Source organism: Callorhinus ursinus, unplaced genomic scaffold (assembly GCF_003265705.2).
Source record: "Callorhinus ursinus isolate GAN/ISIS: 27379988/994484 unplaced genomic scaffold, GSC_fseal_2.0 scaffold31, whole genome shotgun sequence".
Taxonomy (NCBI): Eukaryota; Metazoa; Chordata; class Mammalia; order Carnivora; family Otariidae; genus Callorhinus; species Callorhinus ursinus.
This window is the reverse complement of record NW_027397093.1, coordinates 11,574,075-11,587,678: the sequence shown is the minus strand read 5'-3', so window position 1 is coordinate 11,587,678 and position 13,604 is coordinate 11,574,075. Positions and strand designations below refer to the sequence as shown.

General features: G+C 40.2%; 1 protein-coding gene across 2 annotated transcripts in view; it reads left to right on the top strand.

Moving 5' to 3' along the window:
• Positions 1 to 239: 239 nt before the first annotated feature.
• VCL (vinculin) overlaps positions 240 to 13,604 on the top strand; it is a 110,407-nt gene continuing 97,042 nt past the window's right edge. The window contains exon 1 of one of the 2 annotated variants that reach the window (XM_025850349.2): positions 240 to 555. In XM_025850349.2, the coding sequence (XP_025706134.1) occupies positions 241 to 555 (315 nt within the window). In that variant the 5' untranslated portion in view covers position 240. The remainder of the gene's footprint in view (positions 556 to 13,604) is intronic. The other variant, XM_025850348.2, reaches the window with a different exon arrangement.

The window sequence follows — 13,604 nt, the reverse complement described above, 5'->3', positions numbered from 1 at the left end:
CCACTGATTCCAGCCGCACGCTCCGCTCCCACCATGCCCTTATAAGGAGCGCCCCGCGTTAGGACTCCGGAATCCGGTTGCAATCCCTGCGGCGCAGCCCCAATCCCAGGCCCCTCCCTTGGGAATGGGGGCGGGGCGGGGTCTTGGCGGCGCTGTGGCGGAGGCGGAGCATCTTGAAGCGGGACCAATAGGCGTGGCGGCCCCGGTCTGAGCGGTGCTACCATTGGGCGCGGCGGCGCGATGGGGCGGGGCGCCCGCAGGGCTGGTTACGCCGAGGGAAGCCCGGTCTCCGTAGTTGCTGCTCGCAGTCGGTCTTTCAGCGGGTTCCCGGCCCCGCCGTTCCCAATTCTCTGTAGCCCGCGGTTCGCCGCCCCGCTAGCTGCCACGATGCCGGTGTTTCATACGCGCACGATCGAGAGCATCTTGGAGCCGGTGGCGCAGCAGATCTCGCACCTGGTGATCATGCACGAGGAAGGCGAGGTGGACGGTAAAGCCATCCCTGACCTCACCGCGCCCGTGGCCGCCGTGCAGGCGGCCGTCAGCAACCTTGTCCGGGTGAGCGCGCTGGGCCTGGGGTGGGGAGCGGGGTCAGGAGACATCCCAGTGGCTCCCCTTCGCCGGCTAGCTGCCTGTGGCTTTGCGCGTGGGCTCTGGAGCCAGATGGCCATGGGTTCGAATCCCGATTTCCTCACTCTGTGACCTTGAGCGAGCTCCCAAGCTTCTGTGGGCCTCAGTTTCTGCATCTATAAAATGGGGGCAATCATAATAATGCCTGCCTTGCGGGTTTGTTGTTTGATTCAGCGAGGTGGTATTTGTAAAGTGCCTAGCGCAGCGTATGACCCACAGTAGGCGTTCAGTAAATGATAGTTGTTAGGGTGTCTGATGGTCCCTTTCACTCAGCAGGCTGTCGCCCCTCACGTTGACAGCCTTGCTCTCAGCTCCTTTTTAGGCCTCCCCAGTCTGGCCTATGGGCTGGCGCGCTCCCGTACGGATTCCCCGCCTTTCCTTCCAGGGATTCTTATTTGAGCCGCGTTGTTCACCTTTCTAATACTTCTCACCCTGAGACCTGCCTCACTCGCCACCCTCCCCCCGCGCCCCCCGAGGCTGACTCTTTTCTCCATTTGGCTTCCTGGCCACTCGTCTCCCGATCTCCTCCTTCCTTCCTAGGCATTTCTACTTCTGCTCACACCGCTGGCACTCTCAAACACCGGGTAATTTTTTTTATATTTCTTTATGCAATAATTCATGACCACGAGTCCTCTTTACTCTTTCGTTTCACCCTGCCGCCTTTCATTTTATTCCCTCCCGTAAGAGATTTCCACCTGGCTTTACCTGCTGTCAAACGACTTCCGCCCCCTGGGGCCTTTCCAGACTCCGGGGGCTCTCCTCCTCGGCCCCTCCTCCTGGCAGGAAGCAAGATGGAGTGCTGGGAGAGGCCTGTGGAATCTGGGATCTGCGGCCCCTGCCGGAGAGCAGGACGGGGCGTCTCCTCCCCGACCCACAACTTTCGTGGGTGGCTGAGTGGCCCTTGCAGACCCCGGTAGCCCACAGCTGTGACTAATTAACTTAGGTGGTTCCTAGGGGAGGCGGAGCTCACTCCTGAAATGGGAAAAGAGGTGCTGTGACCAGTCTCCTAACACTGCCCTGACTACTATCACACTTTCTTTCCCACCCTGGGTGGGTGACTCAGACCACTGCTGCCTGTGAGGGACAAATTTGGAAAAAGTTCATACTGCTCCCCCACTGAACTGTGAAAATAGTTTGTGTCAGGGTAGTTGGCAGGTTGGGAGGCAACTGTGGGTCTGGGTGGGGCTTGGGTTACTTAACTGATTAGAGCACTGAATGCACCAGGCGCACTGTAGCTGCTGAAAGTCTTCCTCGTTTTTGGGGGCCCTTCTCAGGCAGTTCAAGAGACTGATCATTAGGAAGATGGGGGGAACTCTACTGACCAAATTCCTCTTCTTCCTTCTGTATAGATTTAGTAAGAATCTATTCAGTAAGAACACTGTCTTCATTCAGAATATCTAGTTCTACATTGTTCTTGTTCTTTTTATAACTAATTTTAATCTAAGACTCCAGAGTACATTCTTATGTAGTGTTGTCTAACATGGCTGCATTCCAGGCCTCCATTTTTCAACAAATAGGAAACAATGTAAAGAGACAGGGTAATAGTGTCCCTCCATGGAGTACTTCAGGAAATGAAATCTTAAAACCACATGTTGCACTTGGAACAGAGCTAGTTTAGTCTAGGGGTTGATATCTGGTTAGGCTATTTAGAGAAAAGTTATTTATGAGCTTCAGTGCATGAATTAATAAGAATTGAATGCTGCGTAGGGAGCATTGTAATAAATCAGTGGTTCTCAGGTTGGGCTGTGCATCAGAATCACCCGTGGGGCTTTTTAGTAATAAAGATGTCCAACTCCCATCGCAGACTTAACTGAGGAGCTCTTCATGAGGTAGTCTCAAGGCGTTTTGTATTTTTAAGAAGCTCCATAGGTGGTTGTGATATGTGCTTTGTTAGGAAACACTGCAAAGACATTGTGAGACAAATACAAAAGAAATAAGGCCAGTCAGGAGCTGAAAAAAAAATTACATATAGTTATATCCTAATACATACAAAAAAAAGGGACTTGGGATTGGTCGATTTGAATTAATCAGAGAGAAAGTTGGAAGGATTGTGCTGATAGTCAATAGTGAACAAAGGTACTGGTAAGTCATTTTCAGGTTACAACAAGTATGTTGTCTGGACTAGCTCAGGAAGTAAGTTGGAGAGAAATTAGAGACGAAGTCAGCGTGTGACATATGGGCAGTTTAACAGAAGGCCTTATCCAATAAGATGAACGAAGACAGTGGGAGGAGGGAGGGGATGAGAATAGTGTTGGAGGGAGACTGTATAGGTTGTGTTCTCTGGAGGCCAGAGGACCTGCCCACTGCTTGAAATTCTCAATGCCAATTGTGGCCCTTACATATATGCTACTGAGTATTGTGATGAATTATGTACATGTGTCAGCTTCCCAAGTAGGTTGTGTCTGGGGCACAAGCCTCATTTGACATTTATTTATGTGCTCCCCAGTTCCTACGCTCAACACTGGCACACAGGGTGGCCCAGTAAGTATTGCTGAGGGAAAGAAGGAACTGTGGGAGGGGAGATAAATTAGACCTTTTAAATTGGTTGGTCATGAAGATAATGAGACCCTGGACTTTGGGTATGGCAGGGAAAATGGAGAAGGAATTAATTAGAAATATAGTAGAAGAAGAGTTAATAGAACCTGATGATAGAACTCTCCAGTTGTGCTAGGAAAAAGCATGTGGTGTTACTATAAAATAAGGAAACTGAATTTTGAACAAATATTATAGAACTTAATGTAATTCATGTTTCTTTCAATTACCTTGGGAGGTTATGTTTTTATTCCAGTGCTTCTGTTTGAAATTTCTCTCAGATTATTTACATACATATGTCAAATTCATCAAGAAAATTTCATCTGCAATGGGCATTCCTTCGCCCTATTTTATGTGCCATTCTTGAGTCTAAATGAACTTCGGATATTTCCAAAATTAAAGTTTACCAGATGAAGATGAAAGTCTCAATTGTTAAGTATAGTCATTCCTTTATCAAATAGGTATTTGTTGAGACCCCCTTTTAATGTCAAAGCAGTAAGCATGATTCTAGGCAAAATAAGTACAATACTGGATTGAAAGTGCTAAGTGACTCTAAGGAAGTGAAGTACCCTGGAAGTTCAGAGGTAAGGTGAGATTACTTTTGATGGGAGGATCCGGAAGGCTTCATGGAGGATGTAACATTTGAGATGGGTAGGATTTGATTTAAAGATGTGGTAAGAAAGGCTTTATAAGCAGAAAGAAGTACCCAAACAAAGGCATAGAATTATTGAGAATCTGAGGACCAAGTTTTGACTTAGGGCATCATTAAGGTGACTACTTTTAGAGGGGCAAGACTCATTTGGATTTGTAACTTCATGTATATTTGTTAAACAAGTGTAGTCCGGTCACTTAACATACACATCTTATCGCAACTGAGTCATCCCTTTTACTGCACACTTAGGGAGGTGTAGGATGGGAGTATTTATTCACATGTCCTTTTTTCAACTCAGGATCCTGAATAAGACCATTTTTTAAAAACGGTTTTGTTGAGGTATAATTCACATACCATACAAGTCCCCCATTTAAAGTATACAATTAAGTGGTTTTTTGTTGTTTGTTGTTGTTTTGTTTTTAATATATTGACAGAGTTGTGCCCCTATCACTACAATCTAATTTTAGGAAGTTTGTGCCCCCTCAAGAAGAAACCTTGTGCTGCGGTCACCCAGTCTCTCCCATCCCCCACCTCCCCAGTCCTAGGCAACCACCAGTCTACTGTCTGTCTCTGTGGATTTGCCTCTTCTGGACATTTTGTGTTAATGGAATCATAAAATATGTGGTCTTTTGTGTCTGACTTCTTTCATTTTGCATAATGTTTTCAAGGTTCATCCATGGTATCATATAGTATGTATCAGAACTTCATTCCTTTTTGTTGCTGAATAATATTCTCTTGTATGGAATAAGGCCATTTTAAACACAGAGAATGATTCTAATGCAATAATAAAACAAGGAAGGGGGTCTAAGAGAAAGAAGGGTGGGAAAGGAAAAATAGAGGAGGGGTAAGAAGTTCCAAAGGTGGGATTCAGGGAGTAGTGTGAAAAAGTCAGAAGTCTTAGACTGCCTGTCTTATAGCATGCTATATAAATTTTTCTTTTTTTTTTTTTTCTATTGAATTGACCCATGGCAATCCGTCAGTCTTTGTGACCCTTCAGTTGTGGTAGTTTTATTAATGGGGCTTCAGACCCTTTGCCTTCTCCATTGCATCTGAGGGCATGTGTTGTAACTTCTCCTTGGGCTCATGAAATATTTATTTTGGGAGTTTCTGTGGCCTTGACTTTTATGAGCCTTGCCCATATATCATACCCTCTTGAGACCAACTCTGGTACAAATAGCAGCATTGTCTTTACTTTAACCTGATAGATGGGAAAGACTGTTGTGCTCTTAAAAAGAAATAGGCAATTAATTTTGTCATTTGTAAATGATCAATATTAGCATCTGAAATTATTTTTGCTCTAATTTTTTTTTCTTGGTTGATGTTAGATTTTTTCCGTTAAAATAAATAACAACAGGGGCACCTGGCTGGCTCAGTTCGAAGAGCATGTGACTCTTGATCTCAGGGTTGTAGAGTTTGAGCCCCATGTTGCCTATAGGGATTACTTAGAAAAAACAAAAAATCTTAAATAAATACATAAAATAACAACAATGGTGATAGGCCTGTCATGATTTTTTTCTTTTTAATATTTTTTCTGTATTTCCCAGTTTTTAAAATGAACATATTTCTACATTAAAGAAAAAGTTAATAAAGTGAATAAAAAGAACATTTGTATAATCCTTTATAGTTAATAAAATACTTTCATATACACTATCATAGTAATCCTTTAAGGTAGGTATTGTGGTGGTCTCAGTTTTACAGATGAGGATGCTGTAGGTCAGAGAATTTAAGTAGCCTGCCCACAGTGGCGCAGCTAGTTAGTGGTAGAGCTTGAACCCAAACTCTGTTTCTCTTACTCTGTATCCTTTTCTTACTCTACTGCACTATCCTGTGTCCACTTAGAGCAAAGTTGTTAAATATCAGTGGAAGTTTTCCACCTAGAATTTGAAGCAACAAGAATGCCGTTAGTTACAGAGTTGCCACGTGTCCTGGGCCTGGCAAGATTATCTGTTTAAAGCCTGGCTTTGGCATGGCCTGCACGAAGGGCCCACATATGAAAAGAATGATGTGAAGGTAGGGTTCTGTTTCACAGCAACATTCCATTTTGCAGCATTTCTTTAGAAAACAACATGAGAGTAGATACAGATCAGCATAGAAGTATTTATGCCTGCAAAAAACAGATAAAGGCTTTTTATGGTCTGTATGACTGCTCAGCTTGAAAGCCTATTAGAATAGTATTTAAAGTACTTTTATAGGATTTCTGTATTTACATAGTTTTCTAGGTAGGTTTGTGGATTCTTTGGGCAATCATGAAATTTCATTTGAAAAATGAAAAACTTTGGCTCAAAAGAGATAAATGAATGGGTCAGATTGTGAACTTTGTTCCAATAATACTTAACATTTACTCATGTGTTTGAGAGAACAGAAGAGTTTTGAAGATTATAGTATTTCTACAACTATGTTTTTAATTTTAGTAGAGCCCCAATTTAAATATTTGTTTAGGGGCGTCTGGGTGGCACACCTGGCTAAGCATCTGCCTTCGGGTCGGGTCGTGATCCTGGGGTCCTAGGATTGAGCTCCACGTCCTTGTTGGGCTCCCTGCTCAGCAGGGAGTTGGCTTCTCCCTTGCGGTCTTCCTCTCCTCCTGCTTGTGCGTGTGTGTGCTCTCCCTCTCTCTTAAATAAATAAAATCTTTAAAAAAATATTTGTTTATATATCTGCACAGTAGAAATTGGGCTTTTCCAAAGTTGTTTTATAAATAGCACTGGTATAACTCTAAGGGTACAGAATATGTTAGAGTAAAAGTCTTGTGGTATTAACCACAGTATCTTAAGTTGCCTCCTTCTGTTACAGTCCAGGAGTAAGGGCAGCATCAAGGCAAGTACTTTTATGGGGATGGGACTTATTTGGGTTTTAATATTTCTTGTATACTTGTTAAAAAAGGAGTTTGATCATTTTATATACTTATATAATTACTGGTCATTTATATACATATAAAATGCCTATGGTTTATACGTATCAAAACTGAGAGGGTCTTATTATTCCTGGTCTTTTACTGCAGTTCATAGCATGTATATGCGTTCCAGTGACATTCACCATACTTGGTCACTGTTTGTTTTCTCCACTAGACTCTAGGTTTCTCAGTGGCAGGGACCACATCTATTGTGTTCATTATTTTATTTCTAGTGTCAGGCTGTGACCATAGATGTACAATAGGATTTTTTTTTTTTTACTAAATGAACATATACATAGTATTTACTTTTTATGTGCAAAATATTGTAATAGAAATCTTGTGTAATGAACATTTTTCATCCCCAGCTTTTAGACATCTGATATAGCTGAATCTGAACAGTCTTATTGAATTTATTGTGGGCTTTGTCTGAAACGAGTAGAATATATATTAAGAGGAAGGCATGAATGGCTAACTGCCTACTGGTTGAGATAACAAAAGTGTTCAGGCTATTTTGGGTTGTGGTTCTCTGTTTCAGAGTCATTTCAACTACGTAGGCCACTTATTAAAATCATAATGTGAGAATATGTTCCTATCTGAAAGAGGCATTGGGATCTTGCATTCTTTTAAAATTGGAAGTGTCTTTTTAAAGTTTAACAATTTAGACCAGGTGTTGATACATTATTTGGAGTCCTGCTGGTTACAGTGTAGTAGCATACTATGAATCATGAATTCCTTATTAAAAGATCCTCACGTCCTTGAACCATATGGCGGGAGACAAGGACTATCATAAAGTTGAACTGTCTTTTTTGCTTTTTGACTGATCTGGCCCAGCCTTTTCATTGAACCTTATGTCATGGTCATGCCAGTGGGTTACATTTTTACCTAATAAACCAGCATTAGAGCAGTATCAAAAGAAGTAGCAGTCCTTAATGAGCAAATGTCAGAGATTAGCTGGTATCACAGCAGGATTTCTTTCTAGAATAATGCTATATGCTCAGTATTCTTGCTGAGGAAGAGTCATTCAATGACTTCATGTTGCTTTTGGGCAGGTCTGCCCTTAAACCTTCCCATATAGACAGGACTAGAAGGAGAAAAAAATTTCAGCCTTGATTTTTTTAAGCTTTAGCAGCCTTTAGTGCTCTATATGTAGAGTGAGGTTTAAGGAGTTAAATACATCAAAGTGAGGTTTAAGGAGTAAAGTTGGATATGTAATAAGACTCTAAAACACCCAGAGAAGAAAGTCGATGTATTGGAGGTAGGGTCTCCCATTGGAGGCTTTTATCTGTCTTTCTATTCCTTGTACGTCAGAACTGTAGAATTCTTGCAATAGGTGTTTGGGATATTGGGCCACAGAATTAAGTTCAGATAACATAACGTTTTGAATGATTGAGGTTGCTGCTTCTCTGTCTTTTTCAGCCATTTTAGTACTTATTTAGTTTTCACTGGGAATGGTTATGGAGGGAAAGACTGTCTTGTTTTTTCTTTTTTAAAAAAGATTTATTTATTTATTTATTTATTTGGGACAGAGTGGAGGGAAGGGCAGAGGGAGAAGGAGAGAGAATCCTCAAACTGATTCCCTGTTGAGTGTGGAGCCCCGTGTGGGGCTCAATCCCATGACCCTGAGATTATGACCTGAGCCGAAATCAAGAGCTGCCCGCTTAACTGACTGAGCCACCCATGGCCCCGTCCCCCTTGTTTTTCTTAATAATTTACAAAAAGATTTATTAGGGAAGGAGAGATTAATATGTAGGTAGGGAATTTTTTTCATTTGTATTTTTATCATGATTAAAGTATTATATCCTTCATATAATAATATAAATAATATTGAACTGTATACTGTTATCATGCTGAGCCTTCATAATGGTCTTTCAAAAGGAACAAAATTTTTCTTGTTACAGAAGTATTACATTTTCATTGTTGAAATTTAGAAAATCTGTCTTTAGTCAGTCTTCTTTCAGTTTTTTCAGCCTTTTTCAGTCTATTTGAACTTGATTTGTCTTATTCTTTTCTCTCTACTCCAAACCAATTTGTGTTTCCCTGGATATAAATGCAAACTAAACTGTATATAGATGCACCAGTTCTTACCCTTTTTCATCATTAAAAAAAACCCCAAACCCTTTAATTCACTTTCCTGTTTAAAATTTTGCAAAGAAAAGCTAGGAGACGGAGTCTGATACAATATCCCAAGACTTCGTCATGTGCAGTTTAAGGAGTCATGATGTACTTAGCTAACTGCTTGTTTCAGTAAGTGTGGAATGAGATGACTTCAAAATAATGGGCTAGGTCCTAATCTAATCTAGGTTAGATTAGAATTTCTAATCTGGGCATGCTTGTTAAAGATAATGGGGGCTTTAGTCTGATTAAATCTATTTAGGTATGTGTATTATGTGCAGACAAATAGGTAGAATATGATAGAGTAATGGATAAAAGGGGACTTGGGTAATTAGACACAGGAAGTTGGGGATTTGTTGCCTTCCTTCCAGTCCCTTGGTAGATCTGTGTCCTCCTATGCTGGATCATTAGTCTTTGATGATTGATTTGTGGCTACCCCCCCCCCCCCCCCCCTAGGGTATCTCCCTTTTAGACTGTTGGTTTCTGGAGGGCAAGGACTGCGCTATATTCTTGATATTTCCAGTGCTGTTCTTATCTCAGTCCCTTGCTCATGGTATTCCTTCCCTAAGTGTATTGTGCTTTGATACTTGCTCTCCCAGCTAGTCATTCTGATGAGGATAGCTCACTGTCTCTTGCCTCCTTTGGATGGTGATTCTCCTTTCCTGCCCTCAAATGTTGCTATATACAAATGGTTATGTAATCACAGAGAGAAACAAAGATTCATAAATGATGTTATATTGTGTTGTTACATATTTGGACTTTTAGAGTCCAAAAAATTTTATGTCACTTCTGTTAGAAGTCAGCACATTGGATTGGTATGAATGTGGGAGGTTATGTGTGTACAGAGGATGAGAAGTAGTGAATCTTAGAACTAAAAATGTTTTACAAATATTGTTAAGTTGCAGAAAATAGAATCTTTGGCCCTTAGAGAATTTCCCACTGATAAGATTTCTAGTTGAATGACTTTTAAGAGGAAAGTGGCTGAATTTCATTGCAGCTGGCCACAATCCAAGTAAAAGTCATTCCTTCTTTTGAAATAAGTTTAACTTATTCCCAGAAGTAAGCTCTCTGTGAAGAAAGAGAAATAGCACATTTGTTCTTAGAGTTGGGAGGTGAGGGACCTCTATTATCTAGCTCCCTGTATTTCAAGCCTTCTTTCTCCAACCCATCTCTGAAGCCCTGGCTCATCTTTTATCTGTGAGGTAGACATGTTTTTATTCATACAATTAAAGTAGATAAGGATATATGAATGGGGACGTAATTCTTACATAGAAAAAAATCAAGACTACTAACACTTAAATTTCTTATCCTACAGCTTTTCTCTCCAAATAGCAAAATTAGTTATCAGATCCTTGCTATGCACATTGCTAGGTGTTCTGAATGATAGTAGGATATATAAGATGTGGTCTCTGGCCTCAAGTTGTTAAAATACAGATGAAATTTATAATCTTATAAAAGATTTATCTTATCCACATCCTCTCCACCAGTGAAATTGTTTGCAGAATTTAAGTTACTCATTTTAAAGGGTCATGCACTAGTACTGCACATACTTTATTCCTTGGAGCCATGGAGAAAATAAGAGTGGGCCAGCGGCAGAATGAGCAGGTGGTGGGCCTCGTAGTGAGGAAAAGACCTTTGAGCATTGGCTTAGCTGCTGTCTTGTGGCACTCCAGGCACACCTGGTTTTCATTTCCTCCAAAGCATAGTGCTATTCCCTTGCCTGAACTACTCTTCAGGACTTCTTTATTTGGGTCATTGCTATGAATCCTCAACTTCCATATTAAATGTCAGTGTTTTAGGGACACCCTCCCTGACATTACCTCTGAAACTGAGTTAGGTCCGTTTATCATGATTCCTGTGTTTTTTTTTTTTTTTTTTTTTTTTGCTTATCACAGTTATAAGTAATTATTTGTGTGATTATTACTTATTTAACGTCTTTCTCCCCACTACAGCCCTAAGGGGCAAATATTGGTTCTGCTGTGTTTGCCCTGAATTTTTAGCACCCATCATAGTGCTTTGGCACATATTAGAATCTTGAAGAATATTTGTTGAATGAACAAATGGGAAGACTGTTTACTGCTTCCGACCAAAACTGTTTTATGCTTCTTTGAAAAAATATATATCATGCTATGGGTGATCTTGGTGAAATTTAACTGCCAGTTAGGAAGTAGCTGTAAATTGTTGCTTAGCACAGGGCATTGCATGTAGTAGGACCATCCAATTCCTGTTTCCTGAATGAATTCTAAGCATGAAGTCCTGGGGTGCAGATGAGAATAATCCCGCCCAGTACAGAAATATGCAGAATTTGTAGGTGTAAGTAAAAATATAACATGGATTTGGACTTCTCTATTAGTTTTAATCCTTTGCAAATAAATGGAATAGACAACTTTGGCAAAATGAATCTAGTATGAGTTAGCAAATACCACAGTCAGACTTTAGATATAGATAGAAGGTAAATCAGCATATAAACAAGACAAGAATCTTGGGAGACGGTAGAGTGTAATGATTAAGAGTAAAGGCCCCAGAGCTAAACTCCTTGGGTTCACATCCCTGTATTGATTGACACCTTTGAGGTATGTGAATTGGGGAAATTATTTAATCTTTTTCTCATGGTCCTCTTCTGTAAGGCAAAGCTAATCATAGTACTACGTGACTCATCGTGTATTTTTGTACGGATTAATGAGTTCATAAAAATGTTTAGAAGTATGCCTGACATATAGTTAAGAACTCAGTGAGTGTTAGATATATTAATATATTTTCCATGGTATTTAAGTCATATTTTAAATGTTAGTCTAATGAAAAGGCAGTGTTCACTTTTTTTAAATGTCTTAGCATAACTTCTAACTTTTGCTTAACAAGGCAAAGTGCCAGTGAAAGCTTTCAGTAGAATTCCATATGTTGTGGAATATACAGTTTTACCAACTGTGGGGAAAATATCACTCACAGTTTAGGTGCCTGAGCTTCTGATTGCCATTTTCCCATGATTAAAATCAAACATCTAAATTTTTGATTGATATCTCCTTTGGAGCATTAGTAAGGAGAAAAGCATGTATATAAAAATTTTTTCCCCCAGCTTAGAAGCAAGAAATGAGGCTTAGGATTTGGTATTTTATCCCAAGCATTCATTGTCCTATTTTCTAAAAAAGAAAAAATTGAAGGGATAGTCAGGCCACTCACTAAAATAATAAGATGGAATTGGCCTTCTAGGCAGAGTTGAGAAGTATAATCCATTTGTGAAATAGAATTCGTTTAATTCTGGAACCAAATTAATGTAACAAATATGTAATGACTACATACTATGGTAGATACTGGATGAGCTTAGTATCTCTTGTCTGAAAGGAGGGCTAGAATTTCTTTAAGATGTCCTGTCAACATGGGAGTAAGAGTCGAACATGATGGTCACACTACTAGTTTGGAAGGTATACCTATTATTTCTAGTCTTACAGTGGTTTTCTGGAAAATTTTTTAACATGTGTATTTAACTTCAAAGTCAAATTAATTAGCATCTTTACTGTCTTCCTGAGTAATATAAAGATTGTAAAATATCTCTAGTTCCATTGTCCCTTTATATATGGCTGTCTAAGATTTTGTTTCTTTTTTTTTTAAGATTTTATTTATTTATTTGAGAGAGAGAATGAGAGAGAGAGAGAGAGCATGAGAGAGGGGAGGGTCAGAGGGAGAAGCAGACTCTCTGCTGAGCAGGGAGCCCGATGCGGGACTCAATCCCGGGACTCCAGGATCATGACCTGAGCTGAAGGCAGTTGCTTAACCAACTGAGCCACCCAGGGACCCCTAAGATTTTGTTTCTGTCCTCTTTCTTCACCCCATAAATTAGATAACTATTGTTGTCTTAAACTGTTGCTTTTTCCCCATTTACTCACATTTACCATTTTCTTTGAGATATAAGAGAAATGATGAATAGATCTTCCTTGTAGGTATAGCTCTCTACTTCTTGAGATTCACCCTACCTCTTAAGTGTTTGTCTAAAATATCTTTTTTTTTTAAAGATTTCATTTATTTATTTGACAGAGAGATAGAGAGCACAAGTAGGCAGAGTGGCAGGCAGAGGGAGAGGGAGAAGCAGGTTCTCCGCTGAGCAGGGAGCTGGACGTGGGGCTCAATCCCAGGACCCCAGGATCATGACCTGAGCCGAAGGCGGCTGCCTAACTGAGCCACCCAGGCGCCCCTAAAATATCTTTCTTTTGTCTTCTTTTTTGAGAGATAATTTCGTTAGATCAACAAATTAGGGCTGATAGTAATTTTTTTTCCAGCACTTTGAAAATACCATTCCAGTGTTTCTGCATTCACATCAGCCATTGGCCTAATTGTTGTTTTGCTGTACATTATGACTTTTCTCTCTGGGGTTTTAAGACCTTAATTATTTTTTTAGGATTTTTTTTTGGGCTCCCTGATTTTTGAGGATTGATTTCTTTTAACCAATCCTAGAAAATTCTTAGCCATTATCTCTTTGAGTTTTTAACTCTTCCCTCATTTTATTTTTTCCCTTGGGAACTCTGGTTGGAAAAATGTTGTACTTTCTCACTCTGCCCTTCATATCTTTTCTCAGTTTATATTTTCCACTTGGTAATTTCTTCAGCTCTTCCAGTTTGCTAATTCTCATACAGTTGTGTCTAATATGTCATTTAATCCATCTACTGTGTTTTTAATTTATTTTATTTTTTTAAAGATTTTTTTTTTTAATTTATTTGGCAGAGAGAGACACAGCGAGAGAGGGAACACAAGCAGGGCGAGTGGGAGAGGGAGAAGCAGGCTTCCTGCAGAGCAGGGAGC